This window comes from Semicossyphus pulcher, unplaced genomic scaffold (assembly GCF_022749685.1).
Source record: "Semicossyphus pulcher isolate SPU_LCO1_2020_fin unplaced genomic scaffold, fSemPul1.0.p SCAF_7, whole genome shotgun sequence".
NCBI lineage: Eukaryota > Metazoa > Chordata > Actinopteri > Labriformes > Labridae > Semicossyphus > Semicossyphus pulcher.
The window spans coordinates 6,146,227-6,163,352 of NW_027211748.1; the positions used below are offsets into that span (position 1 = coordinate 6,146,227).

Here is a 17,126-nt window from a genome sequence, read left to right on the forward strand (position 1 = left end):
ATTAATACATTTACTTTAGCTTTGTACTTACTTTTATTCCTATTTGACCACTAGATGAAAATTCTGTAGTCCTAAATTGCAATAATTTGTCTGACTGTTAAAGTAACATGTTACTTGCAAATTGAATACTAAAGAATAAAAATAATGTTAAGTGTATTAAAAAAAGTTTGTTGTTATTGAATTCAACTACCAAACATTATATAAAGTAGTGGAATTTCCTCTACTGCTGCCAGGAACAACATTAAAATGCTATGTACATGTTAAAGCACATTGATAATTCAATAGCATAATATAGTTTTAAAAATGTAACACTGATAGATCCAATTTAGGCTACATGTTGACTCTTTAAATATATTATTTTGAAAGAAGGATACTTAGATGTATACTTTGAAAATAAACAGATGTAATGATAAACCTGCACATGTTGTTGTGCATATTGGATTGTGGCCCGAAATTCTGGGCAAAAACATAGTGTTGGTGCCAGAGTAAAACATGAGCTAGAGGAATTTCAGAATAAGTAACACTGAAAGGAAAAGTAAGGCCCTTAAAGAACAGATTGCATGTTCTTAGGAATCTTCAGCGACATGACTTGTGAGGATATGAGTGACATTTTAATGACAGCAATACTTACTGGATTAGAAACATGACCTTTTGTTTTCTTTTAAAGGCCGGGCCTCAGTCCAGCTAACTGCTGGAGTCAGATACTCAACTGGGCACTGCTTTGTCGTACACGTGTGCCTGAATCTGCACACATGCAGTGTGTACTGATGTTTATGTTTAAGGTTCTCTTTGTGTCATTAAATTATGAGAACATTTTTAAGACTGAAACTGACATAAAGAGAAACTGAATTTCAGTTTGTACCTCCAGTCAGGAAAGGTTCCCCATCACATCCCTTTGTTTTCATCATATGGTCCTGTGTTGTCACTTATATAAGCGTACATCAGAGGTCTGTCTAGAAAAGGCGTTTGGAGTTGCTCAAATTAGCCTCCTGGATGAACTCTCCCTTTGCGAACACATTTAATGTGTAAGACATTGTAAGTGCATTAGCTTAATCCCTCCTATCTGGCTTGCAGCGCTCGAAGAAGTTCAGTGCATGCATGCACGGAGGAGCAGAGCTTAAGATGGAGTATTTACCATCTACCTTGGACCTAAAATGAAGATTTTGCCAAACTTCTTTTAATTTGGAAGACTTGTTAAGGACAATGTTGAGATTCAGCGTGCATGTGTGGATATTTTGGTTGCTTTGTGCAGGTAATCTTTGGGAATAGTATGAATGTTTTGATTATACATAGTTTGGAAATGTTGCATGCATGTTGTAATGTAATAATAAGGATATTTTACAGGTTGTCATCTTTAGATTATTGACATATTTGTAAATATGATTTGCTGACATGTCCAACAATTGTATGGTGTAATGCACAACATGCGTTAGAAAAGTTGCTTTCAATACTAGATGTATCCAATGTTCAAATGGAGCTATCAGTCTTAGATTTTATTTTGTGTCTCATCTTTGTCCTATATCTTGATTTACTCTGCACACACACTTGCGACTGTGTGCTATACTTCACTGACACTAGAGTTTAAAATTTTCATGCAGTTGAATTTTTGATTGAAGAATTAATATTGGATTGGACTGCATTTTCAGGTACTTTCTCCAAGGAGGACATCACTGGATGTGACCAGCAGCCATGCCAAAATGGTGGTGTATGTGAGAGCCACAGTGGAGGTTTCAGATGCCTTTGCTCCCAACAGAGCTTAAATGGGCGTCTGTATGGTGGAGAGAACTGCACAACTGCCCTTTCAGGCTGTGATGACATCCAATGCGAGAATGGAGGAATATGCTCTCCCTTACTCGTCAATGATCAGCACACTTACACGTGCATCTGCCTTGCTGGCTTCACAGGCCCTAAATGCCAGACTCCAACCACTTTCTCCTTTGAGTCCAGAGGCTTCATGTACATAGAGACTCAGCTTTTAGACCCAGAGGCTCCTCTTAATGTGACATTCAGCTTCAGGACAGCCAGATCGGTGGGCACCCTCTGGCAGCACATGGTGGACGACCTGCTGCTCAGAATTGAGTTGAAAGAAGGGCATCTCTGCCTCTGCAGCTTCGATAGTCTAGGCTCCAGCACACTGATTCAGGAGCTGCCTGAGAACTTGTCGGACAGCCAGTGGCACATGGTGGAAGCATCTCTGGGTGGCGGGGTCGGCCTCATCCAGCTGCTCTGCACTGAGGGAAGCTGCAACAGAGACTTGGGCGCAGAAATCCCGCTGCTTGAGCAAGCCTCCTCTCTCCCTGAGCCGGGAACAGTTCGCCAGGGCCTCTTCATTGGAGTAGTTGGTGGGAGCTGGGATTTGGGCAGAGCAGTGGGGGAAGAAGATTACCCACCTGCTTTTCTGGGCTGCTTCAGGGATGTGTTTGTCGGTTCACATTTAGTGCTGCCTGTTAAAGTCCCAGAAGGTTCAAACACCAAGGCAAACATCACCATGGGATGCAGCGACAAAGACAAGTGTGATGAAAGCCCGTGTCAGAACCGAGGGCGCTGTGTGAGCCAGGGCTGGAGGAGCTACATGTGTGAGTGCCACAGGCCACATGAGGGGAACAACTGTGAAGAGGGTAAGTGCAGACACACGTACACTACTGCATACCATTTCCAATTAATTTAAACAAATTGTCTCACAACAAATTCATTTGCTTCTTTTATCTGAGAAAACCTGAGACACCACCGACCATAAATAAGCACTGCAGCAACCTTAGGTTACGTTTGAAAAAAAAAGCCTACATTTTCATTCATTTCTGCATTTAAGCATAGGTCAAGTCAAGTTGAACCTAAGTCTCTTCAATGCTATTCAATCTAAGAAAGGAGCCAGCCTGCAGGATGGTAAAGTTAGTCAGTAGACATTAAAGGAGCTTACAGTGCTAGTGGAAATAGCACAGAGTTATGCAATTAGGGAGCATTCAACAACACCTGGGCTGAGGATTAAAAAAACGTGTGTTTTAGTAGCTCACCTGGAGATCCTTTATTTTGGGAAATCAGGGATGACATCACACAACGCAGATGTAACGCAGAGCAGCTCATCACTGTGACAACAGTCATATCATCTCCTGTCAGTCAAACTTTTGCATAGTAAGAAGCAGTAACTTCCAGGTGACTCCTCTGGTTGCGGAGGACCAAATAATAGTCCCACATTTAAAATCAACATAGCTTAGCTTAGCTTAGCCTAGCTTAGCATAAAGACTAGAGACAGGGAAACAGCCTGCCTCTCTTGACCTACTGTAACAAAATCCGCCTCCCAGCACCTCTAAAGCTCACAAATGAACACATTATTTTTTGAAGGGTCATGTCCCTGGCCTAAGGCTGCAAGGTCACCTGAAGAGCTTGAGCCAAGAAACTGTCCAGCAATAAGCCCCTGTGTGACCACAAATTGTCATTTCTTTGTACGGATTAAACAAATAAGATATACTGTACCTGTCAATTAGTCAGCATTGGAAATGCTGGTAGTGGGGTTTTGTTTCTTTTGGACCAAGCCAGGCTAGCTGTTTCCTCCTGTTACCTTATGCTAAGCTAAGTTAAATGGCTGCTAACTGTAGCAATCTTCTCAGCTAACTCTCAGTAAGAAAGTGAGTAAGTGAATTCTCCCCAGAAAGGCATACCATTCCTATTAGGATGTACTTTTTACCTAGGTTGTGTTTAAATGTGACTTTTATGCCTTTTTTCTCTCTTTCCTGTACCCGTGCAGAGTATATCACTGCAAGATTTGGAAACAATGACCTGGAGAGCTACGCTTCCTTATCAGTAGACGATGACCCAGGTGATTCTGTGACTGTATCCATGTTCATTCGCACCAGACAGACTAGCGGGCTGCTGCTCATCCTGTCCAACAGCACCAGCCAGTACCTCCGCCTGTGGCTAGAAGAGGGCAGAGTCAAAGTTCAGGTCAACAACTTTGAAACCCTCAGTGGTCGTGTTGCTGTCAGTGATGGACACTTCCATCTTGTGACTGTGAAGTTGGAGGGAATGGAAGCCTCCTTGATGCAGTCAGCCCAGAGCCAGGGCTCTATGCCCATTAGGCCCGTCCATTCACATCCGGGGGATCTTGTCTTTGTTGGGGGGCTACCAGACTCGAGGGCGTCTGCCTCTTTTGGTGGTTACTTTAAGGGTTGTGTCCAGGATCTGAGGATAAACAGCAAACGACTGCAGTTCTATCCCATTGTAACTACGGTGGAATCTTACAGCCTGGAGCAACTTATCAATGTTGCCCAAGGTTGCAGCAGTGACAACGCTTGTGCTGTGAGTTATATCAATGCCACCCTGTTCAAATATGTTGTCTTTAATAAGCACATTTTTCATTTCTTATCTGCACTAATAATGACTGAGAACATTGTACAACTGACAAGAGGCAGGCTTGATTGATCTGTACGGTTTTCTCTTCATTAGGTCAACCCTTGTCTCAATGGAGGGGTGTGTTACTCCATGTGGGACGATTTCATCTGTAACTGCCCCCCAAACACTGCAGGGCGACGCTGCGAGGAGGTGAAATGGTGTGAGCTGTCACCCTGCCCCGCAACTGCTGTTTGTCAACCCCTATCCCAGGGCTTTGAGTGTGAGTGTCCCGAGATGATCACGAAACTGGTCAAAGAAAGAACGTTGACCTAAAAGTACACGACCGCGAGATTTAAAGGCTCAGACTCTTACAATCGTCAAGAAACAGGATCTATACCATGGAAAATTTTGTACATACATATACCCAAAAACATTGCAAGAATGCTCCATAATAGATGTTTTAGCCTTTTATCATACAAGCCTATACCTGAACTTGGTTTGTATCCACTGAAGGGACTCCCTGCTGTGAGCAGTCCCCTCGGGACACTCTCTGCCGAGGCACTGATTAATTACAGTGTGGCTGATTACAGATGGGAACAGAGTTGAAGCAGGGATCCTCCATAGGATTCCTCTAAGACGTGATAATCCCTGGTCAGATTAAGTCTACCGCCACATGCCTGTAGAAGTTTATGATGACATGTCTTCCTGAAAATGTCACATGTTCACAAATAAAAAAGGAGGGAAGCTGTTGATCCTGAATAGCTGCCCGTCAGGCCGTCAAGCACCTGTGTTTACAGAAGACAGAACAGGTCTTAAATCTGGCCGGTTTAAACAGTTTCAAGAGCCTGAACCTTTTTTGATTAGCTTAATACTTTGACCAAAAGGTAGTTACACGAACACACACTGTTTTGCCAAAGTTGGAATAGTTTTTCTATCTTTTTTCTTACATGTTACAATTTAATTTAATTTGTCCAAAGCGATGTACATCTGAAAGTTAATGATCTACGCAATCATACCTGTTGGCTATGCCACTGGGAGCAATTTGGGGTTCAGTGTCTTGCCTAAGGACACTTCGACAACGACTCTACCACTGAGCCACAGCCTCACTGGTTTGAAGTGAAAACGGCTCAGTTGGAAAAAGATGATGTGATATTCTACTAGCCACCAATTCGGATTGAGCAATGTTTGCGTCAAAGAACAGGAGTTGGGTTATTCCAATCGGAATCTCTAGAAACAGATTCTGCATATCTCTAGACAATGACATGATTTTTGGTGTCAGAAGCTTTTTGGTTTCAGTTTGTAGTCCGTGTAGTATCATATCAGATAACAATCCAGCTGTAGATGTCATCTCTCCACAATTCTTGCATCTTAAGTTGCTAGTGGGACTGTGAACAATGGCCAGTCCACCGAAAAGAAGGCCTTGGTACGGATATCCATTATTGCCTACCTGAAAAACCGTCGGGTACACACAAAGCCCTGAAAAATTCTCCGTCGCTACCAAAGCCTATGTCATCATCACGTGAATGTCCCTGGGTGCCAAATTGGTTCCTATATAATCAGTTAAAACCAAATTCATGCTGTCCTGATGAAGCCGTTTCACCAAGACTTTAATTTTCAATGTTACTTGACAAGTATTTAATGTTAAAGACCCCCTGAAAATCTTATCTTTGCTGAGTGCCAGTGACTTTTGCTACCTGCAGTGATGTACAGGGTTACTTTAGGACACTGTGACATCAGTTGGGTGCTGGTAAAGGTGCAACAAATCATAGTTCTCCTGGCTGTCTTTGGGTGAAATGGACTTGAAACACTCAACAAAAAAGGGTAGTAACTGCTTTACAGCTTGAGAGTTAGTTTGTCTTTGAAATTTAAACCATGTTTTAGGCGCTTTAATGATCAGCAGTGATAGGGAATATTATTGTAAGAATCGGCACCAAGTCTTGGAACTAGAATAAATCAAAGTACAGTCATTTCAGTTCATTCAGTACTTTTCATTTCTCTCTTCAGGTTTGTCTAACGTGACATTGCGGGTTGAGAGCAGTATTTTACACTACCGGAGCAATGGGAAGATTAGGCGCAGCCTCAGCAGTGTCTCCCTCAGCTTCCGCACCAGACAGCCCACTGCCACTTTACTGCGTGCACAAAAGGACTCAGACTTCCTCACAATCTCCATCCTGGACTCTAACGTGGTCATGGAGCTCCAGACTGACAAGGACTCCTCAAAGCTATCAGTTCAATGCCAGGGTCTGATCAGTGATGGTGATTGGCACACCGTGGAGCTCAGCATGGAGGACCAGACACTTCCAACCTCCAGATGGATGTTGGTTGTGGGTGGAGACAAGGAAGAGCTGAGCGTGTCTGAAACAGCTGCAGGGAACCTGGATTTTCTAAAAGAAGGAGCAGACATCTTCCTTGGAAGACTGAGCCTGGAGGCTGGAGTGAACATGTCTGGCTGTCTGGGTCCAGTTGCGATTGGGGGCCTTCCTCTCCCTTTCCACTCAGACACTGAGTTGAACCTCCCCAGACCTCAGGAGGAGCAGTTTACGAGGGTCAACACCAACGCTGCTCTGCAATTTGGTTGCTGGGGAGCAAATGTGTGTGCATCCAACCCTTGCACGAACACAGGGGTGTGTGAGGACCTGTTTGACCTGCAACACTGCGCATGTCCAGCAGAGTGGAAGGGGCCGCTGTGCCAAGACCCAACAGACACCTGCATCTCCAGCCCCTGTATGTACGGCAACTGCACAAACACACAGAGCGGATTCAAGTGTGTGTGTGAGCTGGGGTACAGCGGGGAACAGTGTGAGGTGGAAGCCGATATGTGTGAAAGCAGCAATTGCGCCGAAGGAGCCACGTGCATCAAGGGTCTAAAGAGCTATGCATGCCTTTGCCCTCAGAACATGACAGGCCAATACTGCAAGTGAGTTATCCCTCAGTGTATTACTCTCTCACTATCTCTTTGGCATGAACAGTTTCATACACATATAGTTAACAAGCTCTGAGTTGTACTGATTTACAAACTGGCCTCTTACAGTGAGAAAATTACAGAAATCCCATGGTACATTGAAACCAGCCCGTAAGTGCTTTTTTATTGTCCCACCAAACCAAGACTTCTGAATTCCAACAAGGTAAATGAACAGGTTTTGACTTCCTTGTTGTGTTCCTTTGTTTGTCAAGACTTCCTCAGTTGCCCACATCGACATGTGTGGGGACAAGATGGGACTACAGCTGCTTTAACGGAGGGAACTGCTCTGAAGCAGATGACACGTGTTACTGCCTACCTGGTTTCACAGGACTGTGGTAGGAAACACTTAATGATATTTAATCCTCTTTGCTCCCGACAGGTCATGACCCCAAGGTTTATCAACCATAGGGATGAGCATCAAATAGCTCCACATGGGGACGACCGAAAAGGCCTTTAAGATTCTCAAGATTTAATGATTAATTGCTTTGATACATTTTCTAATTAATTAATTAGGGCTGTACAGTGGTGCAGTGGTTATAGCTGTCACAGCTAGAAGGTTTCTGGTTTGAATCCTGGTTAGGACATACTGGGCCTTTCTGTGTGATGCATGTTCTCCCTGTGCATGCGTGGGTTCCCTCTGGGTACTCCAGCTTCCTCCCACAGTCCAAAGACATGCTCGTTAGGTTCATTGGTGACTCTAAATTAGGTGCACTGTGAGCTTGAAAGGTTGTCTGTCTCTAAAGCCATTTTCCCACTGGTCAAAAAACCTGCAAACATCTTTTTTGCTTAGATGGAAAGGCTACAATCGGCATTCAGACCCAGGTCAAATGACTTTGAAGTAGACCCGGGTAATTGATGGGAACCCGAAACCTGTGTTGACACGTTAATCTCCGCCACCATTTCCGAAGCGATTCTATACTCCGTCTGTAACTTCTGCGACTCCTCGTCATCTCAGCTACAAATTCCGCCCATCTCCGTCCGAGCAGTGCTCGAACATCGATCCAAATTTTTCAGCACTGCGTTTGATACACAGACTGAATGAGTAATAGATTGGCGACCAGTCCAGGTTGTACTCTGCTTCCGAGCCAATGACAACTGGGATACAAAAAATTACTCTCTTTAGTTCCCTCAGCTTTTCAGAACATGTTATTGTCTTTCACCTTATTATGTATGTTTTATAGCCATAACCTCAATGCAACAGGCCGGTAATTACAGCTAAAAAAACAACTACATGCTACATGCCTAGCACCAATCAGCATACAGAAAAAGTTAGCAACTGGCTGAGGTCATTAGGCCTCAACTGATCATTTGGCCAGAAGCACAACTTCAAATGAATGCTAACATTGCTTTGTGCTGAATAAGCCACTTCATGCTGACCAATTAGCCACACCAACATACAAGGTGATATTTTACTGTAGCTTGTTTCCACTGCCCCCTACTGTCCAAAAATATACTGCTGCAGGTTAAAGTTTTTAATATGGATAAACACTTTCTGGTCCGCCACTCCTGTAGCTTTAGCACGTAGTCAGTTTTTGGGACTGCTCAGTGTGTTAGCTAGCCAACTTCCTGGTGTTATACTAAACATGGTATTTTTAGTCTTAGTTTTATATTTCTTCTCTTCTTTTTTCCTTCCAGGTGTGAGAGGGATGTGGATGAATGTGCCTCGGATCCATGCATGAACGGAGGCTTCTGTGTGAACTACGTGAACAGCTTTGAGTGTGTGTGTGACATTAATTACTCGGGGATACACTGCCAAATAGACATCAGCGACTTCTACATGTACATCTTCTTGGGCCTGTGGCAGAACCTCTTCCAGCTTGTGTCCTACCTCGTGATACGCCTCGACGACGAGCCGGAAATCGAGTGGGCTTTCCACAATAACGATTAGACTGATCTCTCTCTGTTATGGCTGGATCTGACTAAACTGGATCAAGATGGTCACACCAAAATACAGCCGATCATGACTTCCGAATAAAGAACCCAATGATCATCAGGTTTGATACATAAAACAAACGATAAAAATGGACTTCATCGCTTTGTGGTTGATCGTTTGTATCTAATTTTTGTCACTTACTACATTATGAGTAAATACAGTACATTTACCTACATGGTCTCAGTGATGGAGGCCTCTTGTGGATCAAACAGTTGTGTATCTACATCAAACATTACTGATCATCCTTGAAAAAACAATGGACCAGTTTTCTTAGGAACAAAGAAACTATTGTTGGGATCACTTTGTATTTTTTTTAAAGAAGTTAAACCCATGAACTTTTTCTGGAGTTGTTTCATTAGACTAGAAGTACGGAAGCCCTTAGAGGACATGCATCCATCCATTATATTTACCCTGTTTGCCTGTGATAACAAGTTATTCTGGCTGATTTCTCAAGATCTCGACTTATTTATCACGAGAAAACGACGCGGCGCCACTACGATGTCAGATGATTATAACTCGTATCCCCAGAGTTGTAAAAGCAAAAAAAGAACGGAAACAGGCTTCACTTCCCTCATCAGTGTGGGCAATGGCAGCATGGCATGTCCTGGTCTGTATTATCACAGAGAACAGCCTGTTGTTGTGTTTTCTAGATCACGAGAAAATGAGCTTTGTTATCCCGAGATAACAGGATGACTTAATCCATTATAATGGGAGAAGCAGCTTTTTCCCCCAAAACATAACGAGAAAACGACCAGAAATAATTTGTTATCACGGGAAAACGGAGAAAATAACATGTATGGCTGCATGTCCGCTTAGGGCTTCCGTATAGAAGACATGGGAACAGTTGCAATAAATAAACACTATATGTGAAATGGTATTTTATTATATTTAGTTTAATAGAACATTCTCTGTTGTTAACAGATATATTTTACGATAAATATACAATTTTGCACCATATTTATTATACTATATAAATCTGGTTCTCATACTGAAAACCACACATTAGAGAGTTTGTATTGTGCCTTAAGTTTCTACTTCTTATCTGAGCCCTGCTTTCTCATCAGTGTTTGTTTTATTACTGTTCAGGGATTCAGTCACACACAGTTATAATCTCATAAAATACATATCTATATCTAGGAAGTTGTATATTTATAAATATTTGTGTATTTAATATAAATGGATGAATGCTATTCTGCATGCAGGACATACAGTTCTTGATCTGTACCCTGGAAAGATGAATAAACTTTGTGAAATGTTCACAAACTGTCGTTTATTTAAAACCTATATACAGATTTATATTGTGCAGCAAACAAAATCATAGTGTAGACGCTTATTCCAGATCAACAACTTTACTTTCAATACAAACACCAACACACGGGTTCTACTCAGTCATCTGGTAAACCTTGTGAACTAATCCAAAATGTATCTTTAACTGTGCAAATAAGGAGTACAGAAAATAAGACGCTGAACACAGACGAGGACAGACACCACACATCAGATCTGACAGTGAGGCCGTTGGTGCATCGCAGATGTGTAAACTCAGAGTCGAGGTCTAACACGGACAAAAATACCTTATTAAATAACATGCCGGATTAAATATTCATCATATAAATACAGTAATCATAAAAGGATTATGATTTAGCATGAACAGTGCACCTGATATAAGACCAAAACCCTCCTAATGGGGTGTTTCACCTGCACTCACAGTGCTGTAAGGCTGTTACAGAGCTGCTGACAGAGAACTGTGCCGATTACAGCTTTCCTACCTGGATCAGAAGCAGCATAAATGATCATGAACTCATACAGACATCTGTGTGACGCTCGTCAGCCCTGTTCACGCAGCTTACAGTCACAGAGCTCTTTGTAGATCCTCTTGCGTATCTTTGGTATGTCCTTCTGGGAGAACTGCAGAGGTTTTGCCAGGGCAAGACATCTAGAATACTGTAACAGAGAACAGAGTTATTATAATGAATCAAATGCGCAGTAATCAGATATTATAATGGTTAAAGTTGTGTATATTAAGCCTATTGGTACCTCCAGTACAAACACTCCACAGTCGTTCTCGTTGGTCTGTTGTGGGACTGTCTATGACGGACAGCAGGGGGAGACAAGAGACAGTGTCAGCGATTGAGTCTGCTTTGTTCCTCTGAAACACCATCATTACATTACAGAACATACCTCATCGAAGGATACCCCCCAACCATTTTCAAAATCTGTTTGTTTCTTCTCCTTTGCTTCTGCCATTAAGTATTTGAGGATGTTCTGTTAAAGCAAAACATAAAGAAAAACTCAGTTGAACATTGTATGCAGATAAGACATTGTGAACTTGTAATGATTACGTGTAATGCTGGAGTGACAATAAAATTACCCTTGCCACCTTCTGTAGTGCGTTCCCTTGAGAGTCGTAGAGGCAGATCTTCTTTTTGACGATGTCAGCGGTCACCAGACACCAGTGAACCTCCAGGTGGATCGGCACCAAAAGCAACGTCTTGGAAAACAAATCAACCTGTGCGGGACAGACGAGGTTAAAACCACAAACTCTGCCGTCCCATCTTGTTTTAAGTCAACCTCAACTATTAATTTTTCATAATGCAGACTTCAAGTAGATTTTTTCTGTCTTCAACCTAACCTGCTTTGTCCATCTCTTCACACCATCATATCCTTTTGTCATGAGTTGCCTGTGGAAGAAGCTGTTGAGAAAATGGACCTGAAAGTGGAGACAAAAGAAGATTAAAATGACAAAACTATTGTAACATAAATAAATAAAGTGCATGTTTGTGTTTGAATCATAGTCCGACTGTGAAACTCTAACATATAATAATTATTGTCTTCGTAGAGCAGGGGTCTCCAGGTAGCCTGTTTGTCAACATCTGAACCTAACCAATCACAGCAATGCTGCAGCAACCTCCATCCGCAGCACGGGTCAGTTATGCTGTACGCTAGCTGAGCTAAAATGAGGAGTTTGGTGCTATTAGCCTGTTAGCCAGATTTATGATGGACAGTGAAAGTGGCCACGCCAAGAAAAAGCAGAAAACATACTATTTCCAGGAGTGGGAAAGTGACTTTTTATTCATGAATGTGAAGGACAAGTGTGTGTGCCTCATCTGTGGTGCCAACGCTTCAGTCAACAGAAGAATCGACATGGGCCACAAGCAGTTACAGCGATGTGATGCAAGTCGCTCCTGAGCCCTTTCATTTTTTAAAAGGAGCTCTCGGATGAAAAAAGGTTGGAGACGCCTGTCGTAGAGGTTGTGGAACAGGACAATTCTGTGATTGTGACACAGTCCAGACCAGTGGTTCTCAGGATGACCATGACATCAGTGACAAGATTGATTATTTCTATATAGTTATTTTTAATGTCAGACGAAGCCATGAACTGCACGCTGCCTTTGTTCACATTTTCCAGGGCAAAATTCTAAAGTGAGTGATACATGCGACTCTTAATGAAAGCAGGAAAGCAGGTTTTTGTTCAAATCACCACTTAAGCATGAAAAGGAAAAAAATCAGCAAAGAGGTAAGAGGTATCTTTGTCCACAAGGGGCGCCAAAATCAACACAAACTGAAAGTTCCTCACCTTAAATGAGTGTTTCTAGAGTTGTTGAAATAACGGCATCTTCACTGTTAACAGTCACCAAGCCTGCTTTCGGCTTAAAAGAACAATAATAGATGGTAATCTCATATTACTGAGGTAACTGGTCTTGTTAACATGTATATAAACAGAGTATATAGCCTCATGGTCTTACAGGCCTTACTTTAAGAACTGCTGTCACTTTTTCTGAGAAGCCATGGCTCCATAGTCGCTCAATGTGAGACCCTCACAGGAGCTTTAGAAAATAAAAATCAAGCTGCTAATGCATCTTTACACTTTACTATTGATAAAACATTGAAGATTACCTTGTGATGTGAAGACTCCATTATCAATTCTCCATACATGTTCATGACCTGATACAAAAACACAACATAATATTAGAGTTCATTTCAGCATCATTATTGTGCAACTGAAACTGTTAGTGTAAGAGGTGGTAGATAACCTGGTCGTTGAGCCAGTTCTGATCTGCCAGTGTCGACAAGTCATCCAGTGTCAGAGTGTGTTTCTTGTAGACCACCCGGAAGGAGGGAACAGGTTTCTGAGCAAATGCAGATCTGCATGTGGTCACCACTGAGAAGATGACATTTTTCCTTCAAACATATGGAAATACAACACAATTAGTCCAAGAATAGGTCATTACAGATACAAACTGAATGAAAGAAACATAACCTTTAAAACAATACAAACAGAAAATACCACTGTTGAGTTGAGGTCATTACATGACTCAAAGTGATTCATACAGACTCACCTGTCACTGAAATCAGTGTTAAACCTCCTCTTTAGATGTCTCAGCACATCAGTCTTCTGTAGAGCGATAAAACTTCCATATGTTCTGTAGAAGTCCTCAAGAAATTCTAGAGAAACATAAAAACAATCATCTCAAACTGCTCTGAAAAACAGAAAACTAAGAGAGAAGAAATAAGAGGAAAAGTTAAAGAAAAATCTACCGTGGATGTCTTTTGTCAGATCTTTAAGGCTGACATCAGCTTGAAGGTGCGTTTTTGTGTCGATATTCCCATCAGTATCTCTGTTTGTCGCCTGATCCTGACCCGGAATGACAGTAGTGATGGGTCCTGATGGGTCATCGACCTCAGGCCTTTGCACTTGTACGATCGTCCTTGGTTCTTTGAAATGTGTAGTTAATGTACAAGCATCACTGTCTGTAGTCAACAGTTTGACAGAGTGACAATGTTCTAAAGGATCAGCCATTTTGCTGAGCTTACCTAAAGCAACATGTGTGTCTGTAACCAGGTCCTGCAAGGAGCTGGAGGCAGGCAACAACTCACACTGCTTATGCAGGTAACTGTGTCCTCTAAGTGACTCCTCTGATCCTCTATTATCACACACAAGAGGTGACACAAGAGATGATGTACCAACTTGTGAATTTTGTAAATGTTGTGCGTGGTACACTAGAACTTTCATTTTATTTTTCTGTGATTGTGTCTTCACAGTGAGGCAGGAGCCGGAGCCAGGGCTGATCACAAAAGCTTGTTTCTTTGTTCTGTACATCCCGAAGCGGCATTTTTCTCTCCGCCTCCTCCACATCCAAAGCTGTAATTTACAATACAAGCGTCTCTTGGCTCGCCTGGAGAGGTGAGAAACTCCCTTGATGGAAGACATGAATCCTTTCTTGCTCTTTAGGCATTTTGCTTTGCTCCGGTGGCTCTGTGTTCGGTGCATCTGGGAGCGCTTGATTAGAGTGAGCGATGGGGGTCACATGGGAGCATGGATTTGAGGGAATGCTCTCAGCTGCTAGAAGGGCAGTTCAGAATCAAAAAGCTCATATGCAGCAGTGCTGATTCTGGATTATATTTTGTCTTCTTTATGACAAGGAGATACTTGTTTTTCAGGCCATGGTCCTCTTTCACAGTATAGTATCCCCTGTTACTTCAGCTCAGCTGCCACCAGCTGAGCCAGAGTACCAGTGTTGGATGCTGTTGGATCTGTAGGTTCACCCACACCTTGACAGAATTATCATCGTGTACTTAGCTGTCCTTGTATTTAGTTCCACCTCTGGGGGCTTCCTCAGTAGAATGTGCAGTCCAAACATTTGCTGCAATACAGAATGAATCTATTATTATATGCACGGCTCCCACACATTTTCATCTAACAGTGCTACACACATTTTGCACAAAAAACAGTTTACATTTTCTGATGTTTTCTTTTTCAATGTAACTAATGGAAGTTACATTTGGGCAACACCCCAGTTAACTAGGCAGGTGTGGAATGAAGTACAATTACTCTTATATGGCACTCTCAATTATGAGATAGTTGTACGTAAAATAATTTACAATCTTTAGTGCATACTTATTCTCCACTTGATCACTTTTTATTAACTTGACATTTGTATACATTATTGAGTGGTTAAAATCAATCATCAGATGAAACCTTTAAATTAAGTTGACATGTCAACAGATCGGTAAAGAAATCAAATTATATAGTTAAAAATAAAACACTGACATGAGCCATTATGGGGCAAGTTAAGCCCTTTCACTCTTGATACTTTTAAGTACATGTTTGCAGTATATTTGAGCTTATATAAGGTTTTTAAGGTTTTTTGCTGAATTATTTTTTCGTCAGTGAATGGTCTCTATATTTCATAAACCAACTAGGTTATGCGTTTGCAGCTACATGTTAACAGTCACGTCACGTGTTAACAGATTACTTAGCAAGTTTGTTAAGTATTTTTCACAAATGTTTCAGTAGAATATCACCCCTGTCCGACCTGGAGAGGATCAATGCATCATACAGCGTTGCATTGCAGTTTAAAGACCTTACTGTTTGAGAGCCTGTGCGACACGCATGTACCACACAGCTAAGTTAACAAACTGTCGTTTGATTTTCTCCATGCTTTTGGATGATAAACTGCTCACAGTTTATCAATTTTTTAGGATTTCTTCTTCACACGTGCTTCTTCCAAGCAAAGAGCCTCGCTAAACGAGCTAACACAGCATGGTTTACTGACAACAACTGTGGGTAACAAATGGTGAGCTGCTAGCCAAAAAACACTCTGCCTTACCATTTCTGTTGCATTGTGTCATTGAAAATTCGGACTGGGATGAATTATCGTTTGATAAATGTCAACCATGTCTCGCACCTAGACAATATTTTCTTTTACTTTATAATTTAAGAAACGATATTTCGCCCGTATGACCCTCTCAACCCGCAGCGCATTTAGCTGTATGTATACAATCCTTTGCACATTGAGAGTCGCATGTGGATTACGTCACGGATGTGCGGACCAATCAGAGTTAACTGAGAAACATTTGTTGATTTAAGACAGAATTAGCATTTGCCTATTTTAGGTTGGATAGTCTAAGAAGGAGAAACAAATGCAACATTTAGCTATGTTTCTGACAAGCTATACGTAGAGTAATTTTTCTCAAAAGTTATATAATGTAGCAATGTCAGCCAAATACATTTATTTTGTTACTTTGTAGTTCAGTAACATTTCGTATTCCAAAAATGACAACGTTAGCTATATCTTTTTACTATTTTAATCAAACTATATTTCCTTTCTAAGTACCAACACTTCATTATCTTCTCAGCGTTGAATCTGACAGCACTCAAAACTAAATATGGAAGCAGAGAAAAGACACGAGAAGTCAAAAAGTGTCAAAAGGAACAGTTTACCAAAAGCTAAGCACAAAAACAAAGAAATAGGTGTTTTTAAGGATATGTTTGTCATTGCTTTATTGCTGACTTTGGTTCAGACAAAAATATATTTGTAACTGTCTCTTCAGCCTGTTGTTGACCAGCAACAACACTGCTTATTGGGCAGAGGGTCCGATACAAAGTAAATATGTGGGCAGTAGCAGCAGTGACTCGGTCCCTAAACTATGTCCCCCGGTTGGGAAATATCCTCTTTGCTGAAGTGTCATTGAGCAAGTCACTGAATCCTGGCTGCCAGTGGTGCCCTGCTCTGTAGCTGACCGCCCACTCTATCCTGTGTGGAGAGGGACGGCCATTTACACAATGTGAGTGTTTGGACATAAAGCTCTGCATCTTTTGCATGATACTTCAAAATATGATTTAAATCATTTGTGCTACTTAATAAAAGTCCCAGACAGGGGAAATGTTTCTACGTGACTAACCACAGTGAACCATCAGTGATTTAAGTTGACCAGTCTCGGTCAGCTCACATTTGTTTTGGCAGCAATCCCAAAACAGAGTACGGCCCGCGCTGCGTCACGTAGGAGTCAGGAGGGACGATAATGGTGTTTAACTTGGCTCTGTTTTCTGTTTGAGGGACAAGATATATACATCCCGAGTTCTTCCTCTAGTCCTGATACTTCTCACTTGTGCATCTCTCACAG

The 17,126-nt window shown here is 41.9% G+C and overlaps 2 protein-coding genes across 2 annotated transcripts; one reads left to right on the top strand and one right to left on the bottom strand.

The window, feature by feature from the left end:
- Positions 1–1,203: 1,203 nt before the first annotated feature.
- LOC138612205 (protein crumbs homolog 1-like) lies at positions 1,204–9,176 on the top strand. The gene is made up of 8 exons (XM_069685517.1): positions 1,204–1,252; positions 1,647–2,618; positions 3,743–4,293; positions 4,441–4,606; positions 6,331–7,243; positions 7,358–7,399; positions 7,501–7,623; positions 8,924–9,176. The coding sequence occupies exons 1-8, from the start codon at positions 1,204–1,206 to the stop codon at positions 9,174–9,176; spliced, it is 3,069 nt and encodes a 1,022-aa protein (XP_069541618.1).
- A 1,000-nt stretch (positions 9,177–10,176) lies between these two features.
- Positions 10,177–15,989, bottom strand: LOC138611898 (sentrin-specific protease 5-like). Its single transcript, XM_069685158.1, has 10 exons — positions 15,830–15,989; positions 13,758–14,863; positions 13,559–13,664; positions 13,253–13,400; positions 13,116–13,163; positions 11,851–11,928; positions 11,590–11,727; positions 11,400–11,483; positions 11,256–11,306; positions 10,177–11,162 (listed from the first exon to the last, which is right to left on the bottom strand). The coding sequence occupies exons 2-10, from the start codon at positions 14,488–14,490 to the stop codon at positions 11,046–11,048; spliced, it is 1,503 nt and encodes a 500-aa protein (XP_069541259.1). The 5' UTR covers positions 14,491–14,863; positions 15,830–15,989; the 3' UTR covers positions 10,177–11,045.
- Between the last annotated feature and the right edge of the window lie 1,137 nt (positions 15,990–17,126).